A 12,383-nucleotide genomic window follows, 5' to 3' on the forward strand; every position below is an offset into this window, starting at 1 on the left:
TCTTCAGTACTCCGTGGATGTACAGTTTGTTGAACGGGAGCAGAGGGAGGTTGTTGTGAGTTTGTGGTTGTTTCGCAGCTCAATGATTTCATGTCCGTGGTTGTCGGACACATCAGCTGGTTCCTCATTAAACGGCTTATTAAACTTGTTTGGTTCCTTTGTTTAGTTGTCATGTCCTTGAAACCTCTCGACAGAGGCTGCAGGGAGTTTTGCAAACTCGCCAGCATATTGAGATAACAAAGGAGGTGGCTGTTCTTGGACACAATGCACAATTTTTGTTTGCCCAGTTGCTGGTCACACAAACTACCGAAGAACCTTCGTACACGGCCACTCGTCCAGGTTGGCCTCACACTTCCATTTCTCTATATGACTGGGTAAAGAGGTAGATGAAGGGATAAGAATCAGAGATCTTATCATCTGGCACCATTTCGTTATTTTGGAAAACAAGACCAGAACCTCATCTACGTAATAGGGAAAGAGCCACAACTGGTTTCACAACACAGACTTCTGCTCGACTTCTAAACAAATGGAAAACGAATTCACCTTATGGGCATGTCATAAAGTCCATATTTGCATGATATCCTTGTTGTCCATGCTTATTCTGTCTGCACCTGCCCCATCCTGCTGCCACATCAGATGAAGCTCTTCTGAACAGTGCACTTACTTACTTGAGTTTGACAACACGGTGGGCTGTAAGTTTCCCATTCTGGCTGCCAAAGAGAAGATGATTGGATTTCAGAAAGCAATTTGTCTTTTTCTCACAACATCTCTAGAAGTGTGTCGCTTTTAGGCCCAGCCTCGCTCGCCAAGCAGGCCACACTGATAAACAAAAAGGCCGGCTGTCCTCTCTGAATAGCCGAGGCCTTTATGTAACGCCGTCATTTGGCTCCTCACTTACAGAGGCTCATTCACATTCATCACCAGATCAACTTTGGCAGCAAACACACGCATCGGCGCCGCCACAGAGAATGGACACTAAAACATAGAGGGACGGCGGACCTGGACGGACCTAATGGATGGATATCATCTCCCGGAGACAGCGTGGAAATGGGCATGCGTTGGTCTTTGTGTGTGTGTGGGTACACTGCAGGTGAGGGGCTGAGGGAGTGTGTTTGTGTTTGTTTGTATCTGTTTATACTACAACTCTAATATCCTGCAATCCTACTCCGGTACTTTTATGGAATAGTAAAATGGCCCCTGGAGTGCCTGTGTGTGTGTGTGTGTGTGTGTGTGTGTATGAGTCAGTGCTGTCTTTGGCATGATGGCAGTGCCACGAGGAGGTTACATAACGTATGAAATGTAATGTCTCTCTTTCTCTCTCTCACACACTCACACTCACACACACAATACACACACACACACACACACACACACACACACACACACACAGATAGAGTATTGTGGAGCCTCCTCTTCTTCATGGTCCGAGCCTCGAGCAGCCTCTAAATCCAGAAGGGAAATGGGGCCAGAGAGGAAAAACACTGAGTAAAGCTTTTGTTAGTGTCTCTCTCTCTCTCTCTCTCTCTCTCTCTCTCTTTCTTTCTCTCTTTCTCTCTTTCTTCCCTCTCCTCTGATCATCTCTCAGCACCCCTCTCTCATTTCATTCAACTCTGGGTTATGACCACAGATGCAGGCAGAGCTCGGCTTACATCCCTGCAGAGGTAACGTAACATCTTCTTCATCGCCATTGCTGCAGATTCATGACCCCGTCTAACTGCTCTCTTTTGGGTAAGCAATATGCCATGGACAAGGTCTTCGCTTGTTTTGGCTCATGATGCTTTCAAGTGCTGATAAGAGATGTCGGTTTGTGTCACACCCAGGCTGCCACTGTTGAGTCAGTGGTCGGATATCGTAGATAACAAATGCTTGCTGGAGCATTGCAGCGCTCAGACCTGTAGGGAGTTTGGGAAATACCTGATGTTCCTTTTTGTTCCGTTACATAAAGCTGTGTGTGTGTGTGTGTGTGTGTGTGTGTGTGTGTGTGTGTGTGCGTGTGTGTGTGTGTGAGTGAATGAGTGTGTGTTCTGTCTCCCTTTGCCCTCCAGCTCTGCATGTGTGTATCCATAGAGTGTGTGTGCATCATATGATTGTGTGGGTCAGATCAATGATGAATCTGAGTCAGAAATTGTCGGACCAACTTAAATCAGTCATGCACAAGTTATGTTTTTTTCAAATTAAAAGTTTGCAATTGTGCTAGTTGAACTTGTAACCTTTAAGTGTGACAAACTAAATTAATTTGTTCGTGACGAAAAGAAGATTATTTTTAAGCTGCTCCAACAATTTTAAATTTTTCTCAATGTGTATCAAGGGAGTACAAGAGACAATAGTGGGGGGGGAAAGGATTCAGGAGTCATACATTCAGCCTCACAGAGAGTTTTCTCTGAGAAGGTCCTGAGGTCAGGAGGTAACATATACACACTCTCTCTCTCTCTCATACACAGCCATTTTCCTGACTCTGTGGAATTTGTGGATGACTCTTAATCGCTACTTGTCTTTGGCTCTGCCTTATCACATTCTGAGAACGATTACACAGAGGCTAGCTGTCGCACAGATGCTATAAATCACACACTAGCCTGTGCTCACCTTTGAACCTGCCGATTGGAACCCAGACTGTCAGGACAAATGTAGTTGATGAGCTTAAAGAATAAGCACTTGCCCTTTATTACCATCTTTGAGGGACCCTCTCGCTCATCCTGCTCGGTGGCCATTGGATCAAACTGTGGTCGCACTGGGCAGCTTCCAGGGTTGAATGGGAGCAACTGTGTGAGTGTGATCAAGGCATTCCTAAAAATGAGAGCACAGCTCTCTATGAATGTTCCCAAAGAAAATGAAGGATATAAAACAAATCTGTTACAGCTTAGGCTGTCAGTACTGTCTGTCATGAAAACCTGGAGGGTTCAGTTAATTTATCCATAAAAGTAGTGCTTCCAGTCTAATAATAAAAACACAACAGGAAAATAAAGACCTACAAAATTAAGCTTTAGATATAAAAGGTGATAAAACCGTTCATTAAACATAAACAAGAAGATATAGTCTGCCAAACAGCATTTTGAGAGAATACCTGGGTGTACGAACCTGCTCATGCACAGAATAGTTGGGAGAGAACTTGCAGGGAGAACTCACAGGCTCTAACTTCTTGGCCGCTGCCAACTTTGAATTAAGGTAAACTTTGTGTTTCCAACTCTGTGGGAAACCAACATGTGGGAAACCAATGCGTCGGACACCTAGCCGTATTGCTAGTGTTGCATTTTGCAGGAAACGGAAGAAAAAGTTTTGTTGCTAACTTAATGGCGTAATGGCTTTACGCACCAAAGCCCAGATGTCCAAAGCATGTCATAACATTACAGAAATGTTGCAGAATCTGCATTTAAAGAAGAAGAAGAAGTGAGCGTGTTCACATTCATGTCATGTTTCCATCACTTGTGTCTAATGCAAAGTTATGTGACTCTGGAGTGAATTGTGGTTTTATATTTATTGGGAGGAAGCTACACAAATAAATAAATAAATCAGTTCATTTGAAATTAAGCATAAGTCTACTGCAGTGTTTTCAGTCGCCGATCTCTAAAGCATGAGCTCATGTGGAGGATTTGAAGGCAGCATTATCCCCCCGCCCTGAGAAAAAAAAGCACTCGTCCAACCGTGGAGAGAGTGGAAGGAAATAGAGGCGGGACGTCTCCGCCCTGAAAGGAAGGCAGTGGAAAAAAATCAGTTTGATGAAACTCCCCAAGAAGAAGAAGAAGAAGTGCAGTGTAGATCTATTACTTCCCTGCCGAGGAACTACAGCCTCTCTTGCTTGGTGGGACATTAAGCATCCTTATGAAAGACAAAACCACCGCTTTGACTTGTAAGTAGACTGCTGGTTGATCTGAAATGGAACGGATGAGACATGTTGTTAACCCTCTGAGAACACTGTAGGACGATAACCCTTATTTATAAACTTATCCAATAACTTAATTGTTACTAAATCTATAATTAAACTTCCTTGAAGTAAGGGTAAAGCTGTAGCTCCTAGCCCACTTTCTGTGGTGCCTTTTCGAGGGGCGCCCCATTCACTCAATGCTTCCGTGACCTGGATTTATGAAGCCGTTATCTATGGTGGGTATAGGTGGGGTGGGGGGGTCTGTTGAAAGTGCCCAGGGAAACCTTGACAACTCGCTTGTGCTATTTTGCAACTTGTTGAACCCTGGCGCTGCAGGCAGTCGAGTTGAGAACTCCTCTAGAACCGAGAGGTCTGTTTGTTTCTCATGGAAACATAATCTGCTGTGGGGTTAGTAGATTAAGGTTTCTTTTTTTTATTTTTTTTACGCACGCTCTTTTCTGAAACACAGTTTGAATTGAGCAGCACAGCATTCCTCCAAAGTGAACTCCACTACTGTTTGCTTCCATTTTCACATTGTCGCAATTCCAGTACGTGATTTCCCCCCCCCCCACCCCAATCACTCAATTTGGGGATTTTCCTGCGCCCTGCTCCTTCCCTTTTACGCATGCACGGTCATGAGTGGTATCGCCTCACGCTGGCTTCTCTCCTTACGCTGGCTTCTCTCCTTCCACTTGGGGGGGTGTTGATAAAACCAGGTGCCTTACATAACCGTGCCCTGCTGAGCCCGTCTGCTCCTCCGTGTGTGCGCGCGCGCGCGTGTGTGTGTGTGTCTGTGCCAGCGTCCAAAAGCGCAGCGTTTTCCCACAAGATCTCAATCCTCACATTCAAGTGTTTTCTTGGCTGCTCTGAGGGGTTTAGAGCTGGGTTCAAACACGTTGTGGATCTGAGCTCTTCTCTTCTTCTCTCTCTTTTTTTTTTTAACTCGAGCCTGGTGCACTCGCAGGAGTTTCTCTCCAGTCTGTACTTTTCCACTATACCGGCGCGGCTTTTCTTGGCATCTGGCCTCCCCTCGGCTCACGCTCTCCCCTCTCGTCTTTTGTAAAGCTCCGCAACGTGCGTCACTCCCGAGCGATTTAATTTAGACGAAGCCAAACAGTGGAGCTGATAGGCCCAGTCATGGGAGGCTCTCAGGTTATTTGTACAGGAGTGTAACCTGCAGACACCGGGAGGGTTTGGGCAGGGAGTCTGGACACAGCTGGATGTCTCTGACCCATGTGCATTTGTCTTGATTTTCTTGGTACCGTTTTCTGACTGTGAGTGTTTGGGACATATGGCATGTTAGGCAAAGTTGCCATGGCATTGCACAAACATATGTGCAAATAGTACAACGTATGCTTTATGCAAGTGTTTGTACAGACAAGGTTTTCCCCTCCCACAAGTTTCTCCTGTGTTTTTGAGCAATCACGGTTTGAGGTTTTGAGGCTATGACGTGCACGGGGCGCAACGGCCTCTAATTGGTGGAGAACCAGATCGATCACCCGACCCTGGTCTATTTACCGGATCTAAATGTTTGCATAGGATCACGCCCACAAAGAGGTTTGTGGGCGTGTATGGGGGCTGGGCAGCTCCGCCTCTCCTCCCTCTTCCTGACTTGTTATAAAACAAGAGCCAAAAGCAAAAGAGTTATATTTTGGCTCCTGGTGAGAACAACTCATCTCATCATGACGATCCCGACAGAAAAAGAGAAGACTGTGTTGACTTACTCCAAATGCAGAGGGATCATGACTTTAGTCATCGGTATGGAAGCACAACTGGATATTTAAATCTGATTCCTCAACGATGGACGATCGACTTATTCTTTTTAAACCAAAAATGTAATATTTTCCTCTCTTGTTTTTCTCTTTTGCATCGCAGCTTTCATGAAACAGAGGAGGATGGGTCTGAACGACTTCATTCAGAGGCTCGCCACGAACTCCTATGCGTGCAAGCAGTGAGTACAGTCTGACTCGTGTTGTTGTTCCGCGTTCACTGGAACAAAAGCTGCAATACCAGTTACTGCACCTCTTGAGAAACTTGGCTTAGTGTGACTCACAGATGAGCAACTCCATATTTAGGAAAAACAGATTTGGTGCTTCATCATTATTAGATTGAACTAAGTTTGAACTCCTTTTGTTTTTTCAGCCCTGAGGTTCAGTCTATTCTGAACTTGAGTCCTCCTCAGGATGCTGAGCTCATGAACACAAACCCCTCTCCCCCTGTAAGTATAGCTCTATTAAACAGAAGCATTGCCGTGCTTCCTCCTTTGTTTACACTTTGACATTTGCAGAGATGCACAAATGTTATTTTTGTGGTTCTGACATCCTCGCCCTCGTCCTCCTCCCCCTCTCGCAGCCCAGTCCATCCCAGCAGATCAACCTCGGTCCGTCCTCCAACCCCTCAGCCAAACCCAGCGACTTCCACTTCCTCAAGGTGATCGGCAAGGGCAGCTTCGGCAAGGTCCTGCTGGCGCGCCACCGCACGGACGACCAGTTCTACGCCGTCAAAGTCCTACAGAAGAAGGCCATCCTCAAGAAGAAGGAGGTAAATGGAACTCCTGTGCAGGGATTCGCTTTAGAGACACAGAGTGGAACAAGCTCATACCACGTGAGCTGTGGCCTCATCGACATGTCTCACCCTCTGCTCTCTGTGCTCCGCAGGAAAAACACATCATGTCAGAGAGGAATGTGCTGCTGAAGAATGTCAAGCACCCGTTCTTGGTGGGACTGCACTACTCTTTCCAAACAGCGGACAAACTCTACTTCATCCTGGACTACATCAACGGAGGAGAGGTGAGTCAGAAAAGAACCAGGAAGCAGAGATGAAGGAGCAGAAGGGAGACTGAGGAAGGGGGAGGGGGAGGGGGGGGGTCCTTAAGATGGATGAAAGAAGAAGGGGAGACACACGCCGCATCATCAGACATAACGATGAGGCAGAGACAGACAGAGGGGATTTCCTGTCATGACAAGCTCCAAGCAGGAGGCCGCTCTGTTCTCTCTTTTCTTCTTCTATCGTTCTTTCACTAAAGGAAGCAGCTCTCAGGAAATCATGCGGTGGGGCTGGGACAGAGGGAGAAACTCAGGGGGCCAAATTTAGCAGCGGCTTTCAGACCCACTGAGTCTAATCGCGCTAATTTCCTGTGATTGTTGCGCGAGCAGAGACAGCGCTGATTAAATATGGGGGCCTCGTCAGGAAACAGGACGCATTTACCCTCCTTCCCTTTCTCTTTTCTTCCCCTCTGTGTCTCTCCATCCCACTCGTCTCCCACTCCACCTTTGGCCCATCAATTCATCTGTCTTCCCTTGTCAAACGCTTTAAGCCGCTGCCTTCCTGCCTCTTTATTTTCCTCCCATCCGGCTTCCTCTGTGTCTTTCTATCTCCTCTTTTATTGTTGGTCTTTCTTGTACTTATTTCCTATTTCTGCGCTTGTCTCTTCTGCCCCTAACATCACAGAGCCCCTGTAGATAAACGTAAGACAAATGACACACTCAGGAATAACCTCTGCTCTCCTGTTTCTCTTCCCTGCAGTTGTTCTACCATCTACAGAGAGAGCGCTGCTTCCTGGAGCCCAGAGCCAGGTTCTACTCCGCGGAGATCGCCAGCGCCCTGGGCTACCTCCACTCGCTCAACATCGTCTACAGGGACCTGAAGCCGGAGAACATCCTGCTGGACTCGCAGGGACACATCATCCTCACAGATTTCGGCCTGTGCAAGGAGAACATCGAGCCCAACGGGACCACGTCGACCTTCTGCGGTACGCCAGAGGTGAGGATGAGATCTCCGGCATTGCTGACCTCCTGTGGTTTCTGTGTTTGGACGTCACTCTGTAAGATTCAGTAGTTCTTACCACGTCCCCCTGTCTATTCCTCATCTGCAGTATTTAGCTCCTGAGGTGCTTCACAAGCAGCCGTACGACAGGACGGTGGACTGGTGGTGTTTAGGAGCTGTTCTCTACGAGATGCTCTATGGCCTGGTGAGTAACATTCAATGTTTCGCTACATCATTTTATATAAAGTTACACCTCACCCTCAGTTTATTCTTCTTTGAATCCTGTAAAGAATATGACAAATGCAGGATTCTGTAAACTGTGGAAAACCTAGATTCATTCCAGGTTTAGCCATGCATGCGAGTTTTGATCTGAGAGTTCAAACATCCAAATAACACCAAAGCACGTGCACAGACACGCATAAATAGTCGATTACATCACTGTGTGACGGATGAACACATGGACAAAGGCATGTAGCGCGTGCCAGAACAAAATGCACAGAAGTCCAAATAGAGACACAATCAGTGATCATCACGTGGATTCCTCTGTCTTTGTTGTTTGATTGATCACAATCACTTCCTCTGGTCCCCCCTCAGCCTCCGTTCTACAGCCGCAACACAGCAGAGATGTACGACAACATCCTGAACAAGCAGCTGCAGCTGAAACCCAACATCTCCAACGCGGCCAGACACTTGCTGGAGGGCCTTCTGCAGAAGGACCGCACCAAGAGGCTGGGCTGCACGGACGACTTTGTAAGTGTCTTGCCGTTGTGTGTGTGTGGGAATCCATGTGCTTTATTCACTTATTTTCCCTGTTGAAACTCATCGTTTAATCTTTTGTGATTTGTCTTTTTCCAGATCGAAATCCAGAACCACGTATTCTTCTCTCCCATCAGCTGGGATGAACTCAATGCCAAGAAGATCACCCCTCCCTTCAACCCCAACGTGGTACGTTCCTTTTTTGTGACGATAACAGCAGATTTTATGGTTTTCTACAGTAGAATAACTTTTTCTTGTCGAAGCCCTCAGTATTTGGAGCATCCATGTTGTGAATTAAAACAGTGATGTCTTGTTATTTGACACGTGTCCCCTCTCGCCTTCCTCTCCACAGACAGGACCCAACGACTTGCGGCACTTTGACCCCGAGTTCACAGACGAGCCGGTGCCCAGCTCCATCGGCTGCTCCCCGGACAGCGCACTCGTCACGGCCAGCATCAAAGAGGCGTCAGAGGCCTTTGTGGGCTTCTCCTACGCCCCCTCCATGGACTCCTACCTATAGGATTTAAACACAAGACAATCAGATGGACACTAGTTTTAGATTTACCGGGCATGAACTGCATCCACGGACCTGCATCTTGACCCCACCCGACTTTTCCTCAACGTCATGGGGATGGATGTTTTTCAAACCAACCCCTGCAACAGCTCAGCATCTACAAAATGAAATGTATACATGTGTTCTTGCCATATTCTCTCCAACTCTTGAATGCATTTTGAGATGACTTGCTACAGGAGGATCCCTGTAGCTCAAATGACTCGCTGGGGTTGTAATCCTCCATTTTTACCACGATTTACCGATGCACAAATTCTTCCTCCTTCTGCCTCGGACACACAACAACATCCCTCCCCAGTTTTTCGATTGCCCGTCTTTAATCTGATAGTGGATGTCCTTTGCACATAGATCAGGCAGCTTAAAAGCCCCCCCCCCCCTTCCTCAACCCTGAAGTCACAACTGACAAGCACACCCCACCCTCTTTTCTTAAAAGCTGGGATGCACTGCACCAGCTCTGAAAATGAATACCATCTTTATCTATGTAGCGAAGACCTCTTCTGCGATTTGAGATTGTGTCCTACCCCCCCGCAGGGACGTCTCCTGTTGAGTCTGAACGCGTAGCTCGGAGATGACATTCATTTTGGTGCTTTAGTTTCTTCTAATTTCCTGTCTGGGTGATAGAAAAAGGGAGTCCTTTTCAGCTGAATGTTACAGAGGGGGATATTTTTATTTTCTCAGAGGTGCCTTTATTTTTCTTCTCACCCTCAGAACTCACATCTTTACAGGTTTATGACGACGTAGCACTAAAATTTCACCCGCACCCGTTCTGTCTTTTTAAACGCGTGAGACGTAGGAACTCGACGGACGTTTCGTGTCTTAGTTTGCACATTGAAACAACGAGGATAATGCTGATAAAGAGCGAGAGAGCACTGCTGCTAGGTGAGAAAGAGAGTAACGTGTTTGCGTAGTTCTGCTTGCCAACTGTGTCCCCCTCACCTAGTCTTCCATCCACCTCACGACAATGTAATGGCGGCATGCAGACAGGCCGGCGAACATTGAAACTGAACATTCCATGTTAATATTGCTGTAATGCAGTTTGATGGTATTTAAGTTTGTTTGTATATTTGGAGTTCTGTGTACTAGTTTTAATGTATATTGAACAAAAGACGACTAAAGGTATGCTTAAATATATATATATATGTAACAATTCATGTTAAATGTACTGTAAATTGTAAAATTGTTCAAAATTTAAGTGACCATGTTTGGTTTGCAATAAAAGTTTAACTTTATTACACTTTAAGGAGTGATTTAATTATTTTATTTGAATTAGTTTTTTTTATAAATTTTAAATGTTATCTTAACTTATATTTCTATTGTACTTTTTTATTTATTATTGTTATTTTAACTTATGTAATTTAGATTTATGCTTTTATTTTTAAGATTTCTTAAAACCTTTGGGTACAGGTAAATTATAAGGAAACATCAAACATTTACCAGTCCTGGTTGGAAGAGGCTTGAGCTACTGACCCCTGCTAAACTTCCCACATCAGGGTTGAATGGACTTTAATCGCACTCCCTACGTCAGCAGACTTGCACAACAATAGTGACGTCTGAAGTGTGTGGATGGAAAATTTTGGTTTACAAAAAATGAAGCAACCACCCTCGGTAGAGAAGCTTTACCTTTGCACTAATGGAGCATTGTTTTTTTGATACAGAATATATATATTATTATGGTGCTGAAGTTCAAGGTTGCATTCTGGGTTAATAGTGTGTGTGAATCCTGACTGTATGCCAGAAACAGTGGTTTGTTGTGTCTGGACCTCTGACCTCTACCTTCCTGTCCCTTCAGGATTCACATTATAAAAAAGGACTGTGAGCAAGATTTGACTGAATGGACTCGACAGTTTGAAACTGTTGCTCTAAGAAGTTGCTTGTAAATACAGCAAATCTGGTTCTAAATAAAGGCCGAAAGATTTTATGAATTAAACTTAAATTGAGCAAAGTACTATTTACAAAATTGTTACACAACAACAGCTTTTCAAGAGGCCATTTCCCTTTTTATAATGATAGTATGCAAAGACCCATTGTGTACCTGAGATGACAGTCTTCTAATCACTGCCCTTCACCGAACATGATGTCCTGTTTTTATTTAAACACCAAATTAAAACTGTAACAGTTGTTTTTACTCTTGTCATCATTCTTATTGTTTATTTTATAAAAATATAAAGATGAATCCAGGGGGCAGATGTGCAATAATAATAATAATAATATATAAAAAAAGGATCATAATCATCTTTTTGAATATCATCAGCCGACTATTCCATTGTAATGATATCTCCTGTACTTTACTAGGTCTTTGGGTTGAGAACTTGCTGCAGGATGTTTCCAGATCTGCTCAGCAGCCACAGTCATACACTGCTATCTGCTGGCCCAAGCACTGAAGTGATCAAATTTACACAGAATGAGTGTGTCTGTGGCCTGGACAGTAATTTGATGGCCTGAGTTGCGATGCACACGGATGATGAATAATTAACATAAAAACAGACCACAGTCACTGACGAATTTTATTACAGCCTCAAACCCTCTGACATGAGGGGAAAGAACCTGAATCATATTGAATCAGAAATATGGCTGAACATCGGCAAGTGTTAAGTAACATGCGATTACTTAAAAATGGTACAAATGACTCAGAGTCTAATTTAAATTGCGGGGCTTATTGCATGGGATTTGGCTACAACACTGTTTACTCCTGAGACTCCAAAAGTGTTTTGTGGACTCACACACTTCACCCGTCCCTCCATCGGCATAGTGGTGCGTGGATAATGAGTGAATTGTCATTTTGAATTAAATTATCCCTTTAAGACACCAGCTATCAGCCCCATACAACACAGTCCTGACTTCCATTCACAGGAAGTTTCATCTCAATTTACACCTTAGGACACATGAGTCACAAGAGTCGATTGAGTCAACGACTCTCAACGACTCCCAGTGTTGGGCGGTAGGAGCCTCTCACATAACCTCAATGGCTCCTACAGCCCCACAAGTTTACTACCTGGGACTCCCAGCAGTCAGGTGACCTCTCTGTTAGCGCTTGGATCTACACACTAATGGACGCAATAGACAGCGTGTGATACCATGTCCAGCCACTAGAGATCAGGAGTGGACAATTGTGCAGTGGCCTGATTTCAAGCCATACATCTCACAGCTTGCATTTTATCTGAACGAGTCTATCAACGTTTACATCTCCTGAGCTCTTGAGGTTATAAATAGTGATAAATTATGTATTTAAGAAAAACATAGCTTTTCTAGGTTTTTAAACTTCAATTTAAACTGTAGGAAACAGACATTTGAATGGTACAAAGTCTGAGGGTTTGGGTAAGTGAGGTTTGACCCTCTTGTATGAAGTGTTCAGCGCCGGTGAGAAACTTTTGGATGGAGCATTTACTTCATCTTTTTGATCAAAGAGGACTACTGAAGATCAATCATTTTTAC

At 44.9% G+C, this 12,383-nt stretch overlaps 1 protein-coding gene and 1 long non-coding RNA gene across 5 annotated transcripts; one reads left to right on the forward strand and one right to left on the reverse strand.

Moving 5' to 3' along the window:
- The first annotated feature begins 1,445 nt into the window (after positions 1 to 1,445).
- Positions 1,446 to 10,180, forward strand: LOC128459925 (serine/threonine-protein kinase Sgk1). 4 transcript variants are annotated; one of them, XM_053444887.1, is made up of 10 exons: positions 1,446 to 1,728; positions 5,735 to 5,810; positions 6,002 to 6,077; positions 6,212 to 6,400; positions 6,517 to 6,648; positions 7,385 to 7,621; positions 7,734 to 7,829; positions 8,219 to 8,374; positions 8,480 to 8,569; positions 8,733 to 10,180. In XM_053444887.1, exons 1-10 carry the CDS (start codon positions 1,701 to 1,703, stop codon positions 8,898 to 8,900), a joined length of 1,248 nt encoding a protein of 415 aa, XP_053300862.1. In that variant the 5' UTR covers positions 1,446 to 1,700; the 3' UTR covers positions 8,901 to 10,180. The 4 variants fall into 4 exon arrangements, with proteins under 4 accessions (XP_053300862.1, XP_053300860.1, XP_053300861.1 ...); XM_053444885.1 differs by having other exon boundaries at positions 1,446 to 1,661; XM_053444886.1 differs by lacking the exon at positions 1,446 to 1,728 and adding an exon at positions 3,685 to 3,844.
- Positions 3,746 to 4,956, reverse strand: LOC128459927 (uncharacterized). Its single transcript, XR_008342169.1, has 2 exons — positions 4,703 to 4,956; positions 3,746 to 3,865 (listed from the first exon to the last, which is right to left on the reverse strand). It is a non-coding gene; the product is annotated as an uncharacterized LOC128459927 (long non-coding RNA).
- Positions 10,181 to 12,383: the final 2,203 nt, after the last annotated feature.

The sequence above is a fragment of the Pleuronectes platessa genome, chromosome 17 (genome assembly GCF_947347685.1).
Source record: "Pleuronectes platessa chromosome 17, fPlePla1.1, whole genome shotgun sequence".
NCBI lineage: Eukaryota > Metazoa > Chordata > Actinopteri > Pleuronectiformes > Pleuronectidae > Pleuronectes > Pleuronectes platessa.

Bases quoted from the DNA above. Each gene is read 5' to 3' on its own strand.
- LOC128459925 (XM_053444884.1), top strand. From the start codon at position 5,431: ATGGGGGCTGGGCAGCTCCGCCTCTCCTCCCTCTTCCTGACTTGTTAT. The intron at 5,618-5,734 runs GTATGGAAGCAC...TTTGCATCGCAG, and splicing joins GATCATGACTTTAGTCATCG to CTTTCATGAAACAGAGGAGG. The intron at 5,811-6,001 runs GTGAGTACAGTC...TTGTTTTTTCAG, and splicing joins AACTCCTATGCGTGCAAGCA to CCCTGAGGTTCAGTCTATTC.